At 44.0% G+C, this 23,055-nt stretch overlaps 3 protein-coding genes across 7 annotated transcripts in view; all 3 read left to right on the top strand.

Moving 5' to 3' along the window:
• eva1aa (eva-1 homolog A, regulator of programmed cell death a) overlaps nucleotides 1–10,168 on the top strand; it is a 52,501-nt gene extending 42,333 nt beyond the window's left edge. For all 4 annotated transcript variants that reach the window (XM_066698666.1, XM_066698683.1, XM_066698692.1 and 1 more), the window contains 3 exons: nucleotides 6,123–6,257; nucleotides 8,226–8,402; nucleotides 9,181–10,168. In XM_066698666.1, the coding sequence (XP_066554763.1) occupies nucleotides 6,123–6,257; nucleotides 8,226–8,402; nucleotides 9,181–9,551 (683 nt within the window). In that variant the 3' untranslated portion in view covers nucleotides 9,552–10,168. The remainder of the gene's footprint in view (nucleotides 1–6,122; nucleotides 6,258–8,225; nucleotides 8,403–9,180) is intronic.
• A 2,129-nt stretch (nucleotides 10,169–12,297) lies between these two features.
• On the top strand, nucleotides 12,298–17,191 carry LOC136744034 (histone H3.3A). Its single transcript, XM_066698725.1, has 4 exons — nucleotides 12,298–12,421; nucleotides 14,089–14,233; nucleotides 14,339–14,492; nucleotides 16,599–17,191. Exons 2-4 carry the CDS (start codon nucleotides 14,106–14,108, stop codon nucleotides 16,725–16,727), a joined length of 411 nt encoding a protein of 136 aa, XP_066554822.1. The 5' UTR covers nucleotides 12,298–12,421; nucleotides 14,089–14,105; the 3' UTR covers nucleotides 16,728–17,191.
• Nucleotides 17,192–17,883: 692 nt separating this feature from the next.
• efhc1 (EF-hand domain (C-terminal) containing 1) lies at nucleotides 17,884–22,982 on the top strand. 2 transcript variants are annotated; one of them, XM_066698656.1, is made up of 10 exons: nucleotides 17,884–17,986; nucleotides 19,020–19,241; nucleotides 19,539–19,826; nucleotides 20,018–20,167; nucleotides 20,274–20,466; nucleotides 20,594–20,814; nucleotides 20,992–21,132; nucleotides 21,645–21,858; nucleotides 22,304–22,447; nucleotides 22,819–22,982. In XM_066698656.1, exons 1-10 carry the CDS (start codon nucleotides 17,924–17,926, stop codon nucleotides 22,836–22,838), a joined length of 1,656 nt encoding a protein of 551 aa, XP_066554753.1. In that variant the 5' UTR covers nucleotides 17,884–17,923; the 3' UTR covers nucleotides 22,839–22,982. The 2 variants fall into 2 exon arrangements, with proteins under 2 accessions (XP_066554753.1, XP_066554744.1); XM_066698647.1 differs by having other exon boundaries at nucleotides 20,274–20,478.
• Nucleotides 22,983–23,055: the final 73 nt, after the last annotated feature.

Here is a 23,055-nt window from a genome sequence, read left to right as displayed (position 1 = left end):
TTGAATTATGAAAACGCAGGTGTTTTCGGCATTCCACTTTACCAGGATGTGTTTAATCCAGAGCACCAACGGGCTTTGATCCAAAGTACAGAGTTTAGTTGATAGACTACAGTCTTGCTGATGATCTTAGTATCTTTTGTGATCAGATCCAAGGGGCTAATGAGCTGGTGCTTGTGTCCCTGTTTTATAATCACCATTCAGGAGAAATGAAAGTGAACATTAAGGATGATCTGTTTCTACAGAGTATCCCTCTTTTAAAAAGTAAATGGGTGGTTAAGCATTCTTTGAATATTTCACTGAAGCTGGAGACTTTGGATAATTTAACACAATATTGGACAGAAAGCAGTTTAAAATTAAACACAAATAAAAGTCTGCAGCTCAAAGGAACAGATGCCTTTTCAAATCTGCTGAGAATTTCATGACCTTTTCTGGAGTATAACCCAGGGATCAAAACACTATCAAAAAAAAAAAAAAAAAAAGCTAAGAGCTGGCTAGAGATGGAGCACATAGAATCACACACACAAAAACGTTTATGTGTAGAACTGTGCGGTTATCCATTCTGAACAGGATCAGTAAGTTATGAAAACACAAACAAAGATTTTAGAACTTTAGTTGGGGAAACTTTCTCAGATACAAAGGAAACAAAAGCTCTCTAACCTTTCTTTAATAGCAGGCTATCTGCTTATTGCAGGGACGGCTACATTTCACATCTGCGTGGGTTTAAGTGCGTCTGGGTCCTCAAGCAGTGCTGCTCTGCTGCTGGGAGTTAAAAGACGGGGAATTTCTCAGGAAGGCTGGATATGGGGATTGGAACAGGTTCAGATTCCTCAGGAATTAGAAAAAAGAAAAGGAAATGCAGGTTTTGCTTCAGAGAGCTAATTTGCCTCTAGCCATATTTTGTGATTCTAATGAGGTAGAGAAAGTCAGCTGCAGAAAAAAAAAAAAACATTTGGGAGATGCAAGGAAACTAGGAACCTAAACTATAGACAAAAATATATATTTTCTTGGCTGAATGTACGACAACAAATATTTTGCTGTTCATGCAAGTGGAAGTTGAGAGAGAGTCTTCTGCAGGCTCTGGGGTTTAATGTGATGAGTCTAGAACACAACAAAGTCGTCGGGGTTGGGTCTAGAACTGAGTCTAGAATTCACACAAAGAGCAGTTCAGTTATTTCAACATCAGGCATCCATTCCACCTCATTAACTACACTGAAGATAACATTTTGCAATTGAATTGTGTATTTACTCAGATCTGGTTTAGCATCTGGAGAGAAGCCCAAGAGGACGTTTTCCTCTTCTCCAGACAAAGAAAAATCATCAGTAATCTGTGACCGTGAGCTGCCACTCTGCAGCCATTGTCTTTCAAGGCTAACCACTGCTGCTGAGCACAAAAAACACTACCTATGAATAAACAATGGCTATACAGGACATGTTCAATTATGCTGATCCGGTACAATAACAGTGAGCCAAAGGCAGTGTATCAATCACACTGAGCATGGTGACTTGCTGTAGAGCCTTCAGCAGACTGATATTTATAATTCTCTGTATTGAGACAGACAGTTTGAATTCCATTGGCTTCCAGTTGACTTCACTGGACCTCGGATAGGTTGTTTTTGTTGAGACTTTGAACAAAGTTAATTTACCTTGAATAAATCATTGCTGAAAGCATTACCTGTTCCTGTCAGAAAAGCATCCAGTACATGGTAATGTATTTCACTAAACAATACCTGGCTCTTTTATTCATTCACAAATCAGTTTTTCATGACACAAATCAACCAACACTAGGTAGAAGATCACACTACAGTCGAGTCAGTTACTGTTTCACAAAGACCAGCAGAGAAGCTTGTGTCACGAGTTAAGGAACACCTTGCATTTGTTTTGTGGGACAGAACGGATAATGGCCCGCTAGAAAGGTGTTTCTGAAACTCTGGACTTACGTTACATTGTTATGATCCAGCAAATAATTAGCCAAAATAAGTCCACCGATTTCTCACCCGCTGTTCTAGGCATCTGGTCAGTTCCAGCTCTGGTAGTGGTTTGAAATTGTGTGATCGGTGAAGCCATGAAATCGGCTCACTTCATCTAAAGACAGACACTCAGTGCTGTTAAGAGTTTCAGACACATACCTCCAGGCTGGAATGCTTTAGAAAAATATGAGCCAGTTAGATTGTCCGACACAGTCTGGGTGAGGTCTTGGCTGCTAATGTGGAGATGTCTGAGAGAGAGTTTTGTTAATGATTGTTGACACTTCCTGAACATATGAGTTGTAATCACTGCCCAAGCATAAGTTTACCCTTAAGGGTTTGTTTTATGCGGTACAACCATTGTGATTGACTATGTTCATGGGGCATGTTGTGTCTCTGCGCTCTGTTGTGTAGGTGCTATTAGTCATTTCTGAGTAAGTTGGTGGTATTCGATTTTCACTTGACCTCACTTTGTAGTTCATCTGTCAGAGAGAGAACCAGTCTTTCTCTCTCGGTAGAAAAGCATTTATTCCAACACTTTTACCAGACGACCCATTCATAAACTTTACTGGAATCAAATTAACAATTGTTGGTTTGGACTTTGAAGTCACAGTTTAAACGGGACCTGTGCGGGACTTGATTGAAACCAGGCTCCGTTAGTGAAGCCCTTTAAGCACCAGCGGCTGTCTGCCTGTCTGCACGTGTTTCCAATCTGCTGCTGCCAGCTGATGAACTGCCGCTTTGTTCCACTTCCTTCATTTGTAATGTTTATTAATAGGCAGTTAATCTGTTCTCTAACTGTGGAGAATGTATTAAACCAGTTTACTGCTAAACCTCCCCTTGGTAGTTTGTTTTCCTGAACAGGCCGTCGTGGTTCCTGCTGAGTGCAGAGATTCTCATTCCCAATGTCTTCATTATTGTGTGTGAGAGTCTGACTGTCAATTAGACAGTTTTCTGTGCGCTCAGTTTTGCTTTGTGCCTGACCCGAACCCTGACCTGAACACCTGCTCTCTGTCACCCGCTGACCTGCTGTCCTGGACTGTTCCTCATGGCTGCCTTTTTGAGCCTCTATAAAAGTAGCAGTGATTACTGCCAGGAGCTGGACACTGGCCTTTATGGGACCAGTCTGTTCTCAGTACAAGAGGCTCGGGATGTCCCTTCTCCTGTGCCCCACCCACCCAATGCCAACAGAAGACCGTTATCGCCAAACTAAAACATCTACTCATTCATTGGTTTGATGGTATGGCCCACATCCCCAAATTAGTAATGCATTGATTTCTCATGAAATTATAGGAAAAGAAACACTTCATTTTCTTTGAATTGTCCACCTGCTTTTAACTGTAAACAAAGCCGGTCAGGATGCTATTTATGGAAAGAACAAGCAGCTGTAGCAGCACATGGGGAAACCGAAACCTGTATATGTGTGGACGCCCTGCAGCCCACTCTGTAAAGAGACCCATTGTGGACATATAAATAAACCACTCTGTGACCTGCAGCACAGAAGGGACTGATCCTGCCCCTACGGTATATCCTTGCTTTGCAGGGCTTCTGTGTCAAGATTAGGTCCTCCTTTTGCCATGTCCTGTACCTTTTTTTTTTTTTTAATCAAATCTAGATCTCCTGCCTCACAAAAACAGTTATCGAGACAAATGGTTCTGCTCGCTCTACGTTTGTCATCTCTGTATCACTTCATAAACGTTAGCAAGTGTCCCCACAGTCTGCTGCTTGGATTGTGATCAAGTCTGTTGTCTTCATTTATATTCTGTTCAGGATTTTAAAGGCCCCAGTCAAATCGCCCCCACACCTGTTTCCTGTCTACAGGAGCCCTTTTTTCAAATGTTGTCATAACTCCGTCAGGCTGACTGTCCTTCCCTGGGCAGGCTGTGTCCTTTAATGATGCTAGAACAGAAAACACTATTGCAGATCTATACTGATCTGGTATTCTGGGTGTAACCAAGGCATTATTCAAACCACTAGGATCTTTCAGTACCTGTACTGCAGCCGAAACTCGCCAGCATGCTGTTTGCCTTCTTAATCGCTTCACCTCAATGGTCAGCTGAGGTCAGTGCTAAATCGGGTACCATCCGCAAAGAATCATCAGGTTATTTTCTGCATATTTGAAATAATCCAGTTTTCAGGATCTGAATGATGTTTTTAGGATGCAGTCACTGATGACACTTTCACTCATTAGATATACAAATCCACAAAGGGTGTAGGAGTACCCAAGGAATCATTTCTCAGGTCTAACTGTCCTTGTGTGTATGTGTGTATTTTTCCTAACCCTTTTCATGATTTAGTAATATGAAAATCAACACATTTACAGATGTTTTTGTTTTTTTGTTAAAGGACATCCGCTAGATGTTTCCTCTTACATGCCCTTCAGTATTTGTGCTTCTGTTCACACCCCCACACGCCCCCAGCACTGTTGCAACTTGTTGTGGAGTAAACAAGTCACTTTAATGCAAAGCAGTTCAGCACAAGGTGGCCTCCAGGTTCCCACAGGAGGCGTGTGGATCTCTGTAACCCAGGAATGAGCTCTTTCCCACAGGCGCTGGCAGATTAATTTAATTATGCTCATGTGGGATGGGGAATCATCACACTGTGTTCCAGGAATCAGGCGGTCACTTGCGTCATGTGCTCTGGAACAGTGGAGTCAGCGGGGAGCGAAGTCGCTCACCCCGGCACAGGAATTATTCCAGCCACCCTGTCGTGTTTGCATAGTTTTGGTTGATTGGATTGAAGTGAAAGCCGGAATCTTTCAATATGTAGCTGAATTCTGCTCAACATCCAAACAGCACGGATAAAGAAATACAAGGCTTGTGAAGGGCAGAGTGAAACATTTTGTGGTGAAAATCAAACAAATTAAATGATGTTTAACTTTTAAAATAGTGAATTGCTTCATTACATTTGTGTAGATTTTTAATAGCCTGCAATTCTTAATAAAATACAAACTCTAATGTTATTGATTGGCCTAGTTCTTAGTTCGCTAAGGGGTTTCAATATTAAATAACAAGTGACTTTTCTGAAGAGCAGTGCATGGGCTGAAGTTTGACATTTTATATTCGCAGAGTTACATTGTTCCCATGAAGATAAAAATAGACCTGAGTCCCTGGTGAATTGGTTAGTTTTATTTTTTGGTATCTTTAATTTCTCTGTGTGGAGTTTGGAACAATGCCTAAGCAGTCTTGGGAAATTTGGTAGATCCAGTTAGTAACTGAGGATTGTCCAGGGTGAAGGAAATGGGAATAACAGCATTGTGTTTATCTGCAATTGTACCTTGTTTAATGGCTTCGGAAATCGGATATACAGTGGTAAAATCATGTACCATTACTAAAATGTGAGACATATGTAATGTGTGTGTGCCCTATTGTATTAGCACGTCAATTTCCTTTCCTAAATGAGAATTGTATTACCAGATAGCCTTCCACTGAATATATGGGTGGAACATTTAAATTTATTTTATTTTAATGTATTATTTGCCTGCCAGAGAACCAGCTTCTGATTTACAAACATTTCAGACAGACTGTGGGATATTGACCACTGTACACTTTTATGTGTTTTCTTTGGTGTCTGAATGTTGTTACTGCAGTGTATATTGCACATCTGTTCATGGAAACTGGGTTGTTGTGTGAATGGAGTCCTTTGTGAATGGAGTTATTTAATTGAGAATGAGCTGAGCATCCTCTTGCCCCAGGGCCAGGGTGTTCTATATCTGGCTTATTTGTATCTGAGAAAAATATAATGTAGTTAGTAAGATTGACTGAGAGAATGGGTAGATGGAAAAGATGACAGAATTGGAGAAGATTGCCCATCAGTGGGGGTGGGTTAAATATTAGTCTTACTGTAAATCTGATTTAATTTTTAACTGTAAAACACGCATTTAAAGGTTATTTTTGTTTCCATGGTCAGATCTGAAATGCTCAGTGTTTGCTTTGTGTGTCTCATTTGAAAATAAGTGGGGCTGACTCATAAGATCTGTGTCCAGCTGACCTGTAGAAGAGAGTGAGCTGGAGGCGCCCCAGTGTGACTCGCAACCCACTCAGGTGGTGTCTGGATATTTTAGGATGCTGTCAGTGATTGACTCTGGCCACCCTGTGAGCTGTGCTGCTGGGATTCAGTGAGCGTCCTGATTGTAATGCTTTTCTCTCGTTGCTCCAGTCCCCAAGAAGCTGCTGGAAGAGAACCACTCCAAGCTGACGTCCCCACAGCAGCCACAGTCACGCAACCCCAACGTTATAGGAGACAGCGCTCCTCCTGATGGGCCAGCTGTCCTGACCTCACACTCTCTCTCAGGTACTTGGCCTGCTCTCTCACCTGGACTCTACCTCTGCATGCAGTCAATTTAATAGCAAATCAGGAACCCATCATACATAGGAATGGACAAAAGACAGATATCGTTAGAGTTACAGTTGGCTTTAGTTCAGAAACATCCTGCTTTGTTGGTAAGATTACTGTCATTTGGCTCCTAGAACAGCGGCAGCAACATATCCCAATTAAAAGGCAAAACAACTAAAACTAAAATATTCAGCCGTTATGAGTTCCATGTTTATTGATGTCATAAAATGGGAAGCAGAACATTTTTGTTTATTTCTGGAGCTTGTGTTTCTGTCCTTGTAAGAGCATGTTACTGCACAGCAATATATCCTGCTGTCACAGTCCCACCCCCTCACAGGAGGGGCAGTGAGATATAAACACAGTGAGAATCAGGGTAATCACAACCGATTCAACCAACGTGTTACAATCATCCAGCAGTGGAAACAGCACTGGAAAGAAAAAGAAAAAGAATATTAACAAATATGTAAACAGTCACTGTCCTACTGAACAAAACAAATGTTTAACAGCAGTATTATATCAGCAATGGATAAAGCAGTGGCTTCAGTTATGAGAGTTTGAGGGTGAACTATTATGCACAAAGTCTCTTCATATGGAATTGGCCGTACTCAATGCATCATTGAATGCTGCCAAATCAAACATATAACATTAAGAATGTGTAGAGCGTCCTGTGTAACTGACCCTCAGGTGTGGGTCTTTAATAAACGTCAGACCTGTGCTGCGGTGCTACAGAGAGCTCATGCTTCAGTGCTGGAAGGAGACCTGCGGGGACTGATGAACTGAGCTATCAGAGTGAACATCTTGTACGAACAGCAGTCGTCTGATTAACTGCGACACTTGCGGCCGGGAGCCAGGGTGTGATCTGGAGCTCCTGACGCTCCCACTTGGAGCTGCTGGGAGGGAGGGGTCACCCCTTCTTGTGAGGTCTAGAAGGGGGCGACAGCCATCCTACATGTTGATGTTTAGTTCATTTATGTACACTGTCTGAGAATTAAAAAGAACTGAGCGCTGTTTATAGTCCCTGCCACCCCCTCTGTCTAAATCCAGACCACAGCCGAAGGTTTCTCAATCTGTATCTGAAAGAGTGGATATAAGAATATCATGTCCTGAATATATAATGTGGGAAAATGAAAAGAAGCAAACAAACTGAATAAATGTTAAAGTATTTTCCTGACGTAAAGATTTATTTTAGAACTCTTCCCCGCAGTTTGGAGGTGGGGTGGGACATAAATTGGGTATTTTGGATTTAGGAAAAATACATCAGCCCAGCTTTGCCTCTCTACCCAGTTCTGTCACTGTGGCCACCCAGCCTAGACAGACTCTCACCCACTGCACACAACAGCAGAAGGGCAACTATGAAACTCACAGAAATCTCTCAATATTAAGACAATGCTTGTAAGTCTGGAAACAGGCAGGTTTGCATTATTAGAACAAAGTATTTTGCTGAAGGAAAAGAGGATTTTAAAATGTGATAATCCAACAAATGCATAAATATATATACAAATATATCTGTAGCTATTCCACTGCATTCCTTAAAAATTGCTTTGTTTTTTATCTGGGACATAACAATAATAATTAGAACTATTTTCTGGACAAAATATGATTGATAAACACTGCTTTCCTCTCATAACAAACTTTGGCTGACTTAATTCATACCAATTTCTAAATGCGTTAAGTGGGTAATTACACGGTGCCTTGAATTACTGCATAGCTGCACTATTTTTGCAGGACTATGGTCAGCAGTATTTCATTCTAGTTTATCTAATTGCATGTGTTTTGATCTGAGTCGTAATTTACTGGTGAAGTTTGCTGTAAACATCCCATTGCAACCTTTAAATGCAAGCAGAGCTCCTCTGATTAAACACAGCAGCGCAGCCTACCTTTGGGCTGTGAGATGTGACTGTGCTGATGTCTTGGTGCAATGTACAGAGCAACAGAAGAAGAGGGTCAGGGAGTCCGGCTCTTACTCCATGGGACAGAAGCCCTTGTGGGAGCCTGCGGATGACAGAGAGCAGCCGATGCTGAACCACACCATGGAGTCCAGGGCAGTCGGCACACAGATGGCTCTGATCAGCAATGTGATGGCGGCCTACACCTATATCTCAGGTGAGAGCGGCGCCCGAGACACCTGCACCAATCCCACATGAAACGAGATCTGTGAACAAAAACACATTGTTGTAAAATACCAGAAACCACACGGTTCAGAAGGACAGGTATGTAGTTGTTTTGTTTTTTTCTGTTTTGTTTTTGTTTTCAGGGTCTATTTTAGTTCAATAAAAGTGCATTATCCAAGTCAGGCGTTCTAGTCCAGATATGCCATAGATAACTGTCATCAATCACCTGTTATAGAAGCAGCTGGTAAAATAATGCGCTCGTTTCATTTCCTCTCTTAATTTACCTCCCAGGTTGTTGAAAGAAAAACAAACAGAATTCAGGCAGCGGTGCGCGCTGAGGTCTGTCTGTGCGCTCTTGGCATGGGGCGCAGACAGAGCCTCAATCAACTGCACAGATCTGACAGCAGATAAGATCCTTCTGAACTCCACACTAACTCTAGTGTGTAGACACAGCCTGCTCTCTCAGACCTGTGCGCCTTCAAAACTCATTCCCTTTCACTTTCCTTTGTTTCGTGCCTATTTTGGTGCCTCATATAATGCCTTGTTAGTCCCTTCTGGTCAAAAGTGTCTCATTGATCACAACTGTCACTTCTAATACCTTTCCTTTCTGCTGATGTGAAAAGACAGATATGAACAACACAGCAAGTATGCAGAAACGGAGATGGATATTGACTGCAGGGCACCGACAGTGGGCTACTGTGGGAAAACCGCATAAGACAGCAGCTCCCTGTGTATTTGCACTAGACTCAGTAACCTGTGTGTCTTTGCAGAGCACCCTGAGCGAGCGGCACTGTGCTTCGTGGGCGGCGTGTGTCTGGGCCTGGTCCTCACTCTATGCGCACTGGTGGTGCAGATCTCCTGCCGTACCGACTGCAGGACACCCCTCCCCCAGCCACGGCCCCGCAGGGCAGACAGTGACAGCGGCAGTAGCGACAGCGACAGTGACTGGGACTCCTCCTCTGACCTGTCCGCTCGGCGGCACAGGCGCTTCGAGAGGACGCTCAACATGAACGTGTTCACCTCGGCCGAGGAGCTGGAGCGCGCGCAGCGGCTGGAGGAGCGGGAGAGGATCATCCGCGAGATCTGGATGAACGGCCAGCCTGACATCCCGGGCACGCGCAGCCTCAACCGCTACTACTAGCCAGGGTGCCGCAGCGTGGTGGCCAGCTGCTGTCCTGTGCCTGTGGATCGCAGCTCGCCAGGCCCGGGACATTGCACAGCGGGTGGGGAAACTATTGCCTCTGCAGTGAGAATAAGCTCTTCAGCATGACAAGCTCAGCTGAAACCAGACTTGTGGAAGTGAAGCACTGTTTATGCAACGGCCGTTTTGGAGGAAAACTAACGGCGATACGCAGCACTGACCGATTTGCCTTTGTGTTTTTGTGTTCTTAATGAGGTTTAAGAGTTGAGGTGTGAAAGTATGACATTTCTAACTTATTACTGCGCAAGTGATGCATGGATGGGTGAACAGATCATGGAGTCTTGCTCTCCCGTCAGCATGGGACACCGGGGCGTGATAATCACGGTCACTGCAGACGCTCTGGGCCCACAGTACTCTAAACAAGGCCCGTGGCATAATTTAGGAAAGACAGTGTGTGGAAATGAGAACGAGACTCTGAAGACCTACATTTCAGACTGTAGTGGATCATTTATAAAAGAGAAGAAATTGACCACATTAGAAACAATATCATTCTGAACCAAAAAGATCTGAATTCATCTCAGCCCTTATAAAATCTATTGTAATATTTAATAGTTGTTTTTATGTTATGAAATACTTTTATACAGTGGCAAAGCTTTGACTGGCACCTCAGGGATAAAATCCTAGTATTTTGTATTGTACAATAATTTGTATTTTATTTTTTTTCTAAGAAGATTATTATCACATTGCTTGAGATGTGTCAACATTCAGTTACAAAACCTCAAAGAGGTTAAACTAATTGTGTGTTGAAACTGCACAATGATGTGCCTTAACCTGCTACTAAGACTGTAGATGATCTGGGACAATGAAGAACATCTGTATTCTTATTCTAGGCAGTGAAACTCTAACGAGGTTTTGAGATTAATGGAGTGAATCCAATGGGTGTACAGAAGGAAAGAGAAGCAGTGCTTTATTTAAAAACAAAACAAATTGTGACTGACCAACACCAAGGACAGCTGACTCCTGCGCTGTGGGGTTGTTGTGTAGCTGGCAATACTTCAAGGTGGCTTGCACTTCGAATGGGTTTCCCTGGGTCTGACAGTTAAAGGATGGGAGAGATCCTTCCAAACTGATCACAGCCTTCACCTCAGGGTCACATGACTACAGAGAACAGAGCCCATGGGATTTTGTGTGGTATTTGAATGTGGAAATTAGAAATAGGAGAACAAACCCCCTGAAAAATCAAGGATAACATGTGCCAGCAGAACATTGTGCCTACAAAACACATAAAATGCATAACTCACAACTCACAAACACAACTTTCTACTTTTTGGTCCTCAATATGTTTGGGAACAAAGGTAATTTCCCTGGAGCACATTACAGGCTCTGCAGTGGCTCACACATAATCTCCTCCCCTCTCCTCTCTCCCTTCTCCCTTCTCCCCTCATCTCTCCTCTCCTCTCCTGGCCCTTCCTCTCCTCCGTTTGTGTCTCTTCTCCTCCCACCTCTCTGATTGATACAAACTCTTTCTTGGTTGACATGACAGGTGCACAGTAAAATCAGGGTGCTGGATGTCTCTGGTTCTGTTTGTCCAGGAGGAATGCCCTAGAGCAGCTTTGTTGCAGTTTTTACAGCTTTTCCAGGTGGTGATTATACACAGCAATGCGGCTTGACGGTGACAGATTTATCACACCACTGAGTTCTATTGGAGATGCTTTTGTATTTAAATGGAGTGGAATGTATGATAGACCAAAGGCTGGTAAATGAGACCAAATTTGAGACTTGTGCCCAAAATAAATGCAAAAAAAAAAAAGTAAAAATAATTGTTCTTGGTTCATTTTGTATCCTTTTATTTAGATACTAACTGAATAAATGGTCAATCTGGGGATGTTTGTGGGTTTACAACATTTTAGTATATTTTATATATATTATATTACATGATAAAAAAAATAACACTGGCCTTTTGGAAATACGTGCAAGTGTCTGCCAAGCTGCACAAAATACTCAGGTTAGATAATGTGGGAATACCTTTATATAATAAGCACAACAATGCCATCTGTGTGATTCTTTGAGTACTGCAGCCGCCAGTTGCAAAAAAAAAAAAAAGTTAGCAAATGTAAAACCATGTAAATCACCTAGGATGATAATATTTACAGTTACAGATACAGAGAGAAATAAACAATAAAAAATAACAGTATCTACCTGTCACCTGACAGAGCTGTGTACCTCTACGTGTGGTCATAAAGAGGAAACTGGGAAAATGCAGGAGAAAGAACAGTATCACTGAACCCTATGAACTGGTTATTTGAAGGCATTGATATATGCAATGCAGAAAACTCTATATGTGTGGGTGTGTGCTTATGTATTGTGTTGAGGGCGGGTGTGAGAGAGTCAGTTGAGTGTGTGAATTGTCATGCTGTGTTTACACCTTGAGGTGTGTGTGTGTGTTTTTCTGGCTACTTTTTGGGGGGTTGGGCTAGAGTCTAGACCACCTTCCTGCTTATTGAATCCGAAGTAGCTAACTGTGATGCACATCAGTGGGTTGCCTGTTCTAGCTGATTGACTATTCTTTTCACAGACTGTTTCTGTATAGCTGCAGTTTCTTCTGTTAAAAGGCTCTGGAGTTCTCCTGTGCTTTAACTGCGTGAGTTTTCGTTCAATAAAATGCTTGTAAGTCTGCCCCCCTCCCGCCCCCTCTCTCAGCGGCATGCCTGCAATGTTTGTACACACAGTTGTACGGAGCCTCTCGCTTCTTTGTGTGTGATTGGCTGTGATGGTGGAGCTGGCTGGGATAGCCCTCTGGCAGCCATCTTTCAATTGTGTTTGCAACCAAACCTCTTCAGGAATTGCTTTGCAGAGGGGTTTCAAAAAAGGTATGTTTGAAACAGAAATAAATTGCATGCACCGATGTTTGTAAAGGAGAATGCAAATGTATCTGAAAGCGTTGCGGAAGCAGCGGGGGTCGATTTGATAGGCAACTTTGCAAATGTAACGAAGTTTTGCAAGGAAAATCTAAGGGGGAAATAACGTAAAAGGTATTTTTTTTGAGTCGTTGCAGCAACATGGAGCATCTTTTCTCTTTCTGTGCTTTATTTCCCTGGCGCTGACAGTGCGTGTGGTGGCGGCTCTCGGTCCAGGGAGATCGGCGGTGCGGGAAGTTGAAGTCGGTCCGATCAAAGCGCTTCTCTTGTCCGTGTTTGAAATAAAATGAGAAATACTTGAGTAAAAAACCCTTCTTGATCCAGCGGTTTAATGTTGGCTTCGCCTATCTGTTGCAACCTTATACACCATCTTGTCTGATCTCATCTAACCGTGGCTTTCAACGTGGGGATTTATGGGGGAACGGAAAACAAGCCAGAAACATTTTAAAAACTACACCTGTCATTATGATCTGTCGAAAGTGGTCTCTTTTATTGAGTAAACCATTCATTTCTGTGTATTCATTTAATTATTTTCAAAATTGTCGTTGCTGCAGTATTTCCTTTTGTAATGTATTGTCAGTTTTCGTCCTAATCCGAGATGATCTGCAGGCCGTACAAATTAATTTGAGATAATGAAGAAAATAATGCATTTTCAAACGAAGAGAGAGACAATTAAAATGCATCTACTTTATAATTTTATTTTGAGGCTGGCAACACACAATGCACCGCAAAAGCGACGAAATTACCGGATTTACGCTGTTCAACTTGACACTTGAACTAGGTATTTTCTAATACTGTGCATCAAACCAATACACTAAATGTTATGATTTGCGTGCAACATATTTGAAGGGGCGTGTTTAGTACGGCGCAGTGTGGAGCTCGGTCGTGTTCTTGTAGCGCAGATTTCCGCAGGTCTGCGCAGGTCTGCAGAATCCCACCGATCCCATTGGTGGAGCCGCGCAGGCCTGCGGGAATCTGCGCAGCGGCAATGCGAGCCTAATCTAGTGTGTGATGTCACCGAGATGTGTTTTCAACTCCAGTGCTTGTTTGAATTACACTTTGCATGCTTTATAACAACGAATTGTAAAGAAGATATACCCATGTTGGTTAAAGACACAGGCACACAAACGGACACCTAGAAAGCGCGGTGTGTGTTTGAGCAGCTTCCCCCTCCGTGATCTCTCGGTAAAGGATCCCGCCGTAATGACGTCGGCTGTGCGGCTCAGGCTGCAGTATGAAGCGCCGCCTGCTCTGTGCTGCATAAATAAGCGCTTCTAGTGTGTTTAACGGTGTCGTCCAGGTCTTCAATTACTTCTGTCTGAGCATTGAACACTTATCAGTTTTGTCCAAATGGAAAAAAACGGGTTTACCAGAGTAGTGTTGCCCTTCCTATGGAAACGGGCTGTGAATGTGCTTCCAGTTTAAAGAGCAGGCGCAGTAGGAAAGGTGGAAATGATAAAACTGTTTTGGCACCCATTCAAGCGTTACACTGCTACACAGTTCCTTACACTGTTACATGCTTTTGTGATATTTAAATCTTTAGTTACTCTTTTGATGCATACTTTTGTAATGTCATGATCAAAGCAGTGAGGCTCATTGCTGTCTCTTCTCCCCGCAAGAGTGACAGTAGAGCACCATGGCCCGTACCAAGCAGACTGCTCGCAAATCCACCGGAGGCAAAGCACCCAGGAAACAGCTGGCAACCAAGGCTGCCCGCAAGAGTGCGCCCTCTACTGGAGGAGTCAAGAAGCCCCATCGCTACAGGTCACTGTGGGACTCTGTCTGTGGGACTCTGTGCCCAGTGTGAAGTAACCCATCCCGTTCTGACCTGTCCTGTCCTCTCCTCTCCTGTCCTGTCCTGTCCTGTAGGCCCGGGACGGTGGCTCTACGAGAGATCCGGCGCTATCAGAAATCAACTGAGCTGCTGATCCGGAAGCTGCCGTTCCAGCGGCTGGTCCGCGAGATCGCCCAGGACTTCAAGACCGACCTGCGCTTCCAGGGAGCCGCCATTGGAGCCCTGCAGGTGGGCAGTCTGTCGTGTACTGGGAGAGAGGGGACATGCACAGGGAATAATAGGAATAACACTAATACAAATATATGAATAATACTTTCCTTATGTATTACCTTTCATGCCAGCAAGCACCCAAATTCCTTTGCATAAAATACACAAAACCAGCAGCACAATAAAATTAAGAAAAAATAAATAAATTATATAGTACATATACATAGATTTAAAATATAAAACACAATATAATAATGGCATACGATTAGAACAAAATCATATTCCCAGACTTGCTCAGACTTTAAGCTCTTTACCCTGGATGTACTTCACTCATTAAAGGTGTTACTACAACAAAACAAAAATATTCAGGCGAATAACTGATGTTTGTTTTTAGTTCTATATTAGTAGCATTTCAGGCTTTTTGCTACTGTTCCACCCCTGACAAAAACAACAAATAGAGAGAGCCAGGGTTCCTGCAACATATTTATTTTTCAGAACAAAACACAATGAACAAAGGCACACTGAGCTCAGTCTCTCTCTTAGCTACTTCTCTGAGGTGGGAACTATGGTACCCCTGTATATTGCCTCACCCCACCTGTGACCGGCTCCCCAGTCACAGTGCCCCCTGCTCCCGTGTGGATTTAACCTTCGACCCCGGAAAACAGTTTTCCACTTGATGCATCAGACCCCCAAATGACCTGTCCCACGCCTAACACACAAATCTGAGACACCCAACATCCTGCAGTCCCGCCACATAAGTACCAGATCGCTACACTATACGTGTGTGTGTGTGTGTATGTATGTATATATCTATATCGTATATACACTCACCTAAAGGATTATTAGGAACACCTGTTCAATTTCTCATTAATGCAATTATCTAACCAACCAATCACATGGCAGTTGCTTCAATGCATTTAGGGGTGTGGTCCTGGTCAAGACAATCTCCTGAACTCCAAACTGAATGTCTGAATGGGAAAGAAAGGTGATTTAAGCCATTTTGAGCGTGGCATGGTTGTTGGTGCCAGACGGGCCGGTCTGAGTATTTCACAATCTGCTCAGTTACTGGGATTTTCACGCACAACCATTTCTAGGGTTTACAAAGAATGGTGTGAAAAGGGAAAAACATCCAGTATGCGGCAGTCCTGTGGGCGAAAATGCCTTGTTGATGCTAGAGGTCAGAGGAGAATGGGCCGACTGATTCAAGCTGATAGAAGAGCAACTTTGACTGAAATAACCACTCGTTACAACCGAGGTATGCAGCAAAGCATTTGTGAAGCCACAACACGTACAACCTTGAGGCGGATGGGCTACAACAGCAGAAGACCCCACCGGGTACCACTCATCTCCACTACAAATAGGAAAAAGAGGCTACAATTTGCACAAGCCCACCAAAATTGGACAGTTGAAGACTGGAAAAATGTTGCCTGGTCTGATGAGTCTCGATTTCTGTTGAGACATTCAGATGGTAGAGTCAGAATTTGGCGTAAACAGAATGAGAACATGGATCCATCATGCCTTGTTACCACTGTGCAGGCTGGTGGTGGTGGTGTAATGGTGTGGGGGATGTTTTCTTGGCACACTTTAGGCCCCTTAGTGCCAATTGGGCATCGTTTAAATGCCACGGCCTACCTGAGCATTGTTTCTGACCATGTCCATCCCTTTATGACCACCATGTACCCATCCTCTGATGGCTACTTCCAGCAGGATAATGCACCATGTCACAAAGGTCAAATCATTTCAAATTGGTTTCTTGAACATGACAGTGAGTTCACTGTACTAAACTGGCCCCCACAGTCACCAGATCTCAACCCAATAGAGCATCTTTGGGATGTGGTGGAACGGGAGCTTCGTGCCCTGGATGTGCATCCCACAAATCTCCATCAACTGCAAGATGCTATCCTATCAATATGGGCCAACATTTCTAAAGAATGCTTTCAGCACCTTGTTGAATCAATGCCACGTAGAATTAAGGCAGTTCTGAAGGCGAAAGGGGGTCAAACACAGTATTAGTATGGTGTTCCTAATAATCCTTTAGGTGAGTGTATATAAACAGCTGTTTGAGTCCCTGGCGAACAGTGTAGAGCAAAAGTAATTCTCAGGTGTGTTCTTCATAATGTGCTGCAGGAGGCGAGTGAGGCGTACCTGGTGGGGCTGTTTGAGGACACTAACCTGTGCGCCATCCATGCCAAGAGAGTCACCATCATGCCCAAAGACATCCAGCTGGCCCGCCGCATCCGTGGGGAGCGTGCCTAGACTGGCACGCACAGCTACACAGCCACTCCTCCTTTCACTTGGTAGTAGGACGTGTTAGATTTACTCCATGGGCAAACTACATGAGATTCAAGTACATAAAGCAAGTGAAACGGGAGTTAAGTTTTATCTCCATTTTCATATGTGATGTATGTTTTTTTGTAATATAAGAACAACAAACACGACAAAAAACAAAATATTCTCAAGGGTTGAACTTTTTAAACATTTTAATACAGTTTGGTGTTTTATGGACTATACCAGCATAACTTGGATTGTTTATGGTTTTTAACAGCCACTGTATTTTATTTTTATTTTTTGTATCTCTAACACTGAAATATTTTTAAACATGATCACATTAATAGATTCCATCCAGTCTGTATTTTTTCCTATGCTGTCTTGTATCCACATGTATGTGTTTTAAATGTGTTGTTCCTGTACATTTGCTATTAAAATGCATTAATCATAAATACTGTATTCTTCTTTCAAAAGATTATGATTACAAGATTTTCCTATTTAAAAGTATATTTTGTTTACAAGTTATATTCTGTATTGGAAATGAGTAGTAACCAAATAAGCAACCTGTGTTAAAGTAGTACAGAACATCACTGGCCAGCTCTAACTGCCCAGGCTCTGATAAGCATTTCTAAATGGAAACGCACTTTAGGTTAATTACATTTTTAGTACGTTTTTATTTGTGTGTGGGTTATGTATTTAGTCAGTACACAATAGTAAAAAGATGTTTGGGGTCACCCAAGCGTTAAAGGCAATTCTAAACATGCACTCCCCAGTATTATTTTGAGGTTACATACCGTCAGGGATTTGAAATGCATATTACCATTAATCAGGCATGTACAAACGTTTATTTGTTTTCAACAAAATGAAGCAATTGCATTGTTCAGTGTAGCAATGGCATCACAAATGATTGTCATATGTGCCTGTTTCAGAATTTCTGATCAGACCCTTCAGTGTATGGAGGACTATCCATGCCAACATTAAAAACAAAAACACGGGGGAAATAAAAACATAGAATGTTTAAATAAATACATGGACATGAATCCTTTAATTTCCACATTTATGTATGTATTTAGCGTGTGTTTGTTAATGTCGCGTTCGCCGCTTTGCTGTTGGCGCGTTGTGTACAGTCGCTATAGCGACCGTTGCTCAGACGGCGCTTCACGCACTGACGGCACCGCACAGCCATGGCTTTCCACCGGACCCACGGGCTGCCCTTCCTCCCCGGGAACAGCTTCCCGGACCCCGCGGTAAGCGCCAGTGTAGTGTTTGGTTATAACCTCTGTGGAGACAGTGGACGCGTTTCCGACTTTGTGTTGATGTGTGCATGTTTGTTTTTCTATCAGTGTATGTTTTTGAATATGTGCTGGACTACCTGGCATTAGCAGTGTTGCGGTGTCGTCTAAACCAAAACGAGCAACAGCGCCGAAGCGTATTAGAGCCCCAGAGAAAAAACTCAGTATTGCTATAATACGAGATAATGTCATCTCGCAATAGCCTGATTGTTGCGCTAATACGAGATAATGCATTATTTCTCAATAATGATTGCGTTGTTATGAGAGAAGTTTGCTTTGAGATTCAGATCATTTAGGAGGATCAAGAATACGTATTCGTTTAGTGGCAGGGGTTATACTTAATGATATGGACTTGGAAATAAACACAATTAGAAAAAAACTGCAAGTTGCATTAAATATTTTGAGTTGTGGTGAAATATGCTTCAAACATATTTTTGTTATATTTGTAATTCTCACTACTTATTCCTACCATCTACTTTCTAGTTTTACAATATCTCGTATTAACGTGGTGGCTCTGTGGCGCTAATAATCTTCTCAGGCAAATGTAAAAATACCAACATTAAATAAATAATAGAAAAAAGTAAATATAATAATACAATGCATTCAATTTGGCTTAAAAGCGTGAGTCTCGATCCATGAACATGTCTGTAGAAACAGGAATTCAAATTGTTCCAGAGAGGAGATGAGGGGCACAAGTTTGTTACCTGTCTGAAACGTGCAGTATCAGTGCAGGTAGCTCTCCAGTGCAGTGTGATTGAATACACCTGTAAAAACAAGCTGCACTGAGCAGGTATAAAGAGTAGGCACAGAAACACAAAGCTTTCTGCCAGGGCAGCTGAGCTTGTACTTGATCAGGAAGCTGCGTGATCGGTGCTGTTGTGCCACTTTAACCCCAATGAGTAAAGTATGATGCTGGCAGATAATGCTCAGCTCAGTCAGCTTTATGCAGAGCCCTGTTCTACACTGCTCTCCCGTGTCTGTCCTGCAGAAGTCTGCATTCCACCGCTCCCAGACGCTGGACTACAAGAACGGTTACGCCCTGCCACGCCGGCCCCGCGTTGGCATTGGACAGGACCCCCTCCTGGCCAACCAGCTCTCCCAGTCTGAGCTGGACCAGCTGGCCAGCCTGTATCCTACACTGACCTACGGACAGCCTCGCCCCTCTGCCCCTTCAGACTTCATCCCTGCACATGTCGCCTTCGATAAGAAGGTACATTATCCTCTCTTCACTTTGCAGTACGCTCCCCTGCAGGGACAGCCTCGTGGACTACCTACATGTAGTTGGTCTCTGGTAGTAGCTCACACCCACAGATCCACATGGATTATTATTTTATTTATTGTTAGGCCCAAAAGCAAGACTAGGCAATCAATTCCAAGCACTGAAACATAAAGAAAAACTCATTGAGAGACCATGATAAACTGAGTATTGCTTTTAATGTTGGCAGTAAAGTGAGACTGACTGTGCAGAACTGAAGGCGTCCATTCCCCCCACCCCACGCTCTCCCAGGTGCTGCGCTTCGACGGGTATTTCCAGCAAGAGGTGCTGGGGTCGCCAGACGAGCAGTACCGTGTGCGGCCCGTGGTTGTCTTCTACTACCTGGAAGACGACAGCATGGCAGTGGTGGAGCCGGCCCAGGAGAACTCGGGGCTGCCCCAGGGGAAGCTCATCAAGAGGCAGCGGCTGCCCAAGAACGACCAGGGCGATCACTACCTCTGGACCGACCTGAACCGGGCCTCAGACTTGTGCATGTACGGCACCACCTACCGCCTCACACACTGCGACGCCTTCACGCAGGTATAGAACAGCCTTTGGTCACTCTCAATGATTGCAGGTGTTCAGGGTAGCAGGCTTTATGACTCCTGATGTATTGTTACTGTTGAACTTTACTCCATTTCCATTAAGCCACTTTGAGACACTGTGACTTAGAGAAAGGATAACTGCATATTTTTTTATTTTCTGTAACAGAATGTGTTTCTTTGCTGCAGGAGTTCCTGGAGAGCCAGGGGGTGGAGCTGAACGAGCCAGAGGAGATCCCTGCTGACCCCTACACTGAGCGCCGTGCCCAACCCCCGCGCTCCTACGTCACCCCGTCTGACTTTGACCGACTCAGGCAGTTCCTCACCATGGACCGCAAGGTACTGACGCCAACTTTGTACATACACAGTTCAGTGTGCCTTGTGTGCTAAGTTCCTCAGCATGCCTGTGCTCAGTGTGTCAGCGTGCCTGTGTTCTGTGTTGCAGGTCCTACGTTTCTATGCGATGTGGGATCACTCGGACAGCCTGTATGGGGAGACGCGGGCGGTCATTGTCCAGTACTACCTAGTGGATGACTCTGTGGAGATCCGTGAGGTCCACCAGCCCAACAGTGGCCGCGACCCCTTCCCTGTGTTACTGAGGCGACAGAGGGTGCCCAAACACACCCACGCCCCTGCTAGTGAGGAGACAAGTAAAACACACACACACACACACACACACACACACACACACACACACACACGTGTTTATAGCTGGGAGCAGCGGTGAATGTAGGTGTGATGCACTTTGCTGTCCCTCTCCTGCAGACTCCTTCCCCACATGTGTGCTGGAGATCTCAGACCAGGAGGTGAGGGAGTATTTGTCACCCAGGGACTTCAAGATCGGAGAGACCATCACCATCATGGGCCACCGCTTCCTCCTGTACAATTGTGACAAGTTCACCCGTCACTACTACCAGGAGCAACTGGGGGAGACCCATCCGGCGCCCCTCGAGGTCAACAAGACACAGGGCGAGGAGGCCAAGATGGTGAGTTCAGTGTGGGGGGGGGTTTAGTTATTTCACCTGTTTGCTGAGACACAATGAAACTGATTTTTTGCAGCCACCCCTACCCCCCATAGGAACTGACAGCTCCAGACCAGACAGCCTGCAGTCCCTTCTAATCAGACTGAAAGTGTTTGTGATTTCCTGTTCTTCTGCACACAGGACATTCCTCCCTACAATGGGTTTGGTTCCCTGGAGGACTCACTGCAGAACTGCCTGTCTCTCATCCCCGAACCACCGAAGAAGGACCTGATTAAGATGTTGGAGAATGACCACAAAGTGCTGAGATATGAAGCCAGACTGGTGAGGCCTAGCCGAAGACAGTTGCAAATAGGGAGAGAGGGATAGACAGGCAGCTGTTAGTTTCGTCTTCATTTGTAGAGGTGATTTCTGTTATTGTTGGCATCAGCTGGACAGGTGAAGAAGCTTAATAATAAACATTGTGTTTGTTTCGCTGCAGTGTGGTTATAGCTCATTCACAGCCTGCTGGGGACAGAGTTCCTAAGCAACGCACAACAGACAATAGTATCCACTTACATAGGCTACACAGTGCCAGTGTTACCTGCTAATGTATGTCCCTCACTAGTGAAGCAAGCATCCTATTCCAATTCAGAAGTCAAGTGAGCTTGTTGCTAACTTCCGTAGTTATATCTCGGTTGCTATAGTAGATTGCGGTTTTCCACTCTCCACAGACACTTGTTTCCTAATTTCTGACTATCACATTTGTTGTATCCCTGGAACCTTTCCCTTCAGCCAGGTGTTCATTAGACTGCAGCCAGGTGTTCTGCAGCTGACCAGCACTGTTCTCCCCACAGGACTCCCAGAACCCCCAGGACAACGGCCGTCGCTTCGTCCTTTCTTACTACCTGGCAAACGACATGATCAGCATCTTTGAGCCGCCGGTCCGGAACTCTGGAATCATCGGGGGGAAGTTCCTGGAAAAGGCCCGCATCCCCAAACCGGGCAGCACCATGGATAATCCCATATACTATAGCCCAGCGGACCTCTTCATCGGAGCCAGGGTGGAGGGTAGGCCTCTGCTCACACCGTGTAGTAGCTGTAGACTCCATCCCTTACACCTGAAACACAGGGACCAGTCAGTCTCTGAGAGTAAAGACTCTTTGTTGTCCATTCTCCCCGTCTGCATTATCTTTGCTGATAGCGTTTTGTGTTTTGACGACTCGCCCACCTGTCAGCAGCAAAACTGTGTTTTAATGAGTTCCGGCATCTCTGAGGCTTTGTTTTATTCTACTGTATTTTAACATCAGCCCACATAGACTGAAACTGATTCAAATGGATATGGTTCTGAGGTAAATAAAATATGCTTTTTTTATACAATGTTTTGAAAGTGTTTAAAGGTCAGCTGTCACTTTTGTTTCCAATCAGTCTTGAGGAGCGGCAGCCAAATGTTGGTGTGTTTATTCATAAGTGGACAAACTAAGTGTGATACCCTTGTCTGTCTCTCCCTCTTTAGTTTTCGGACATCGTTTCATACTAACAGACGCCGACAGGTACGTCTTGAACTATCTGGAGACGATCTCAGAGCACATCCCAGAAGAGACCTTGAGCTCCCTGCGCCAGAAGCTAAAGGACATGCCTGAGCACCAAAGCCAGCCCGGTGAGTCTCCAGTCCCAGCAGTACAGCTTACTGTTCAGCTCTCACAGCATTACAGACATACACAGAATTCCTATTTAGGTACAATAACTGTTATATGCTGTTACTTTCTGTATTGAATTTGGATTCACATGGAACGGAGAGCCAATTTAGGTTAACAACATTAAATTATGTTTTTTCACTTTTGGGTGTTTTTTTAATCTTTAAAACCATGGGTGGTGCTATGAATATGTGAGGAGTAAGCATGGAGAGACACTGCTGTGTGTGTAGAAAAGGGCTTCTGGGAAAACTGTCCAACTGCCATTAAGCTTGTTTCCAGATGGCACAGGAGCCCCATTTATTTGTTTTTCTATTTTTTCATATTGTTTTTGCAGATGAACCCCAGACAGTTTAAACACACAGCTGCAGCACACAGGAACACCGCCATGCTGGACTTGTGCTCTGCCCCTCTCCCCCTTCACTGCATCTCTCAATATCCTGATCCCACTTTCATTGCCTTCTGCCAAGGCCTGAAATAAACTGATTTGCTGTATTCGGAGGGGATTGTGTGTCATCAGTTTATTTAGTAGAGAAACATTTTACTTCACTTCAAGTGTTAAGGTTAAAAAGGG

Source organism: Amia ocellicauda, chromosome 1 (genome assembly GCF_036373705.1).
Source record: "Amia ocellicauda isolate fAmiCal2 chromosome 1, fAmiCal2.hap1, whole genome shotgun sequence".
In the NCBI taxonomy this organism is placed as follows: Eukaryota; Metazoa; Chordata; class Actinopteri; order Amiiformes; family Amiidae; genus Amia; species Amia ocellicauda.
The sequence above is the reverse complement of the archived record's forward strand: the minus strand, read 5'-3'. Positions and strand labels throughout refer to the sequence as shown.

Excerpts from the sequence above, each read along its gene's own strand:
- efhc1 (XM_066698647.1), top strand. The coding sequence starts at position 17,924 with ATGGCTTTCCACCGGACCCACGGGCTGCCCTTCCTCCCCGGGAACAGC. Across the intron at positions 19,242-19,538 it reads ATGTCGCCTTCGATAAGAAG|GTGCTGCGCTTCGACGGGTA; the intron begins GTACATTATCCT and ends ACGCTCTCCCAG. Across the intron at positions 21,859-22,303 it reads CATCGGAGCCAGGGTGGAGG|TTTTCGGACATCGTTTCATA; the intron begins GTAGGCCTCTGC and ends CTCCCTCTTTAG.
- LOC136744034 (XM_066698725.1), top strand. The coding sequence starts at position 14,106 with ATGGCCCGTACCAAGCAGACTGCTCGCAAATCCACCGGAGGCAAAGCA. Across the intron at positions 14,234-14,338 it reads AAGAAGCCCCATCGCTACAG|GCCCGGGACGGTGGCTCTAC; the intron begins GTCACTGTGGGA and ends CCTGTCCTGTAG. Across the intron at positions 14,493-16,598 it reads CCGCCATTGGAGCCCTGCAG|GAGGCGAGTGAGGCGTACCT; the intron begins GTGGGCAGTCTG and ends AATGTGCTGCAG.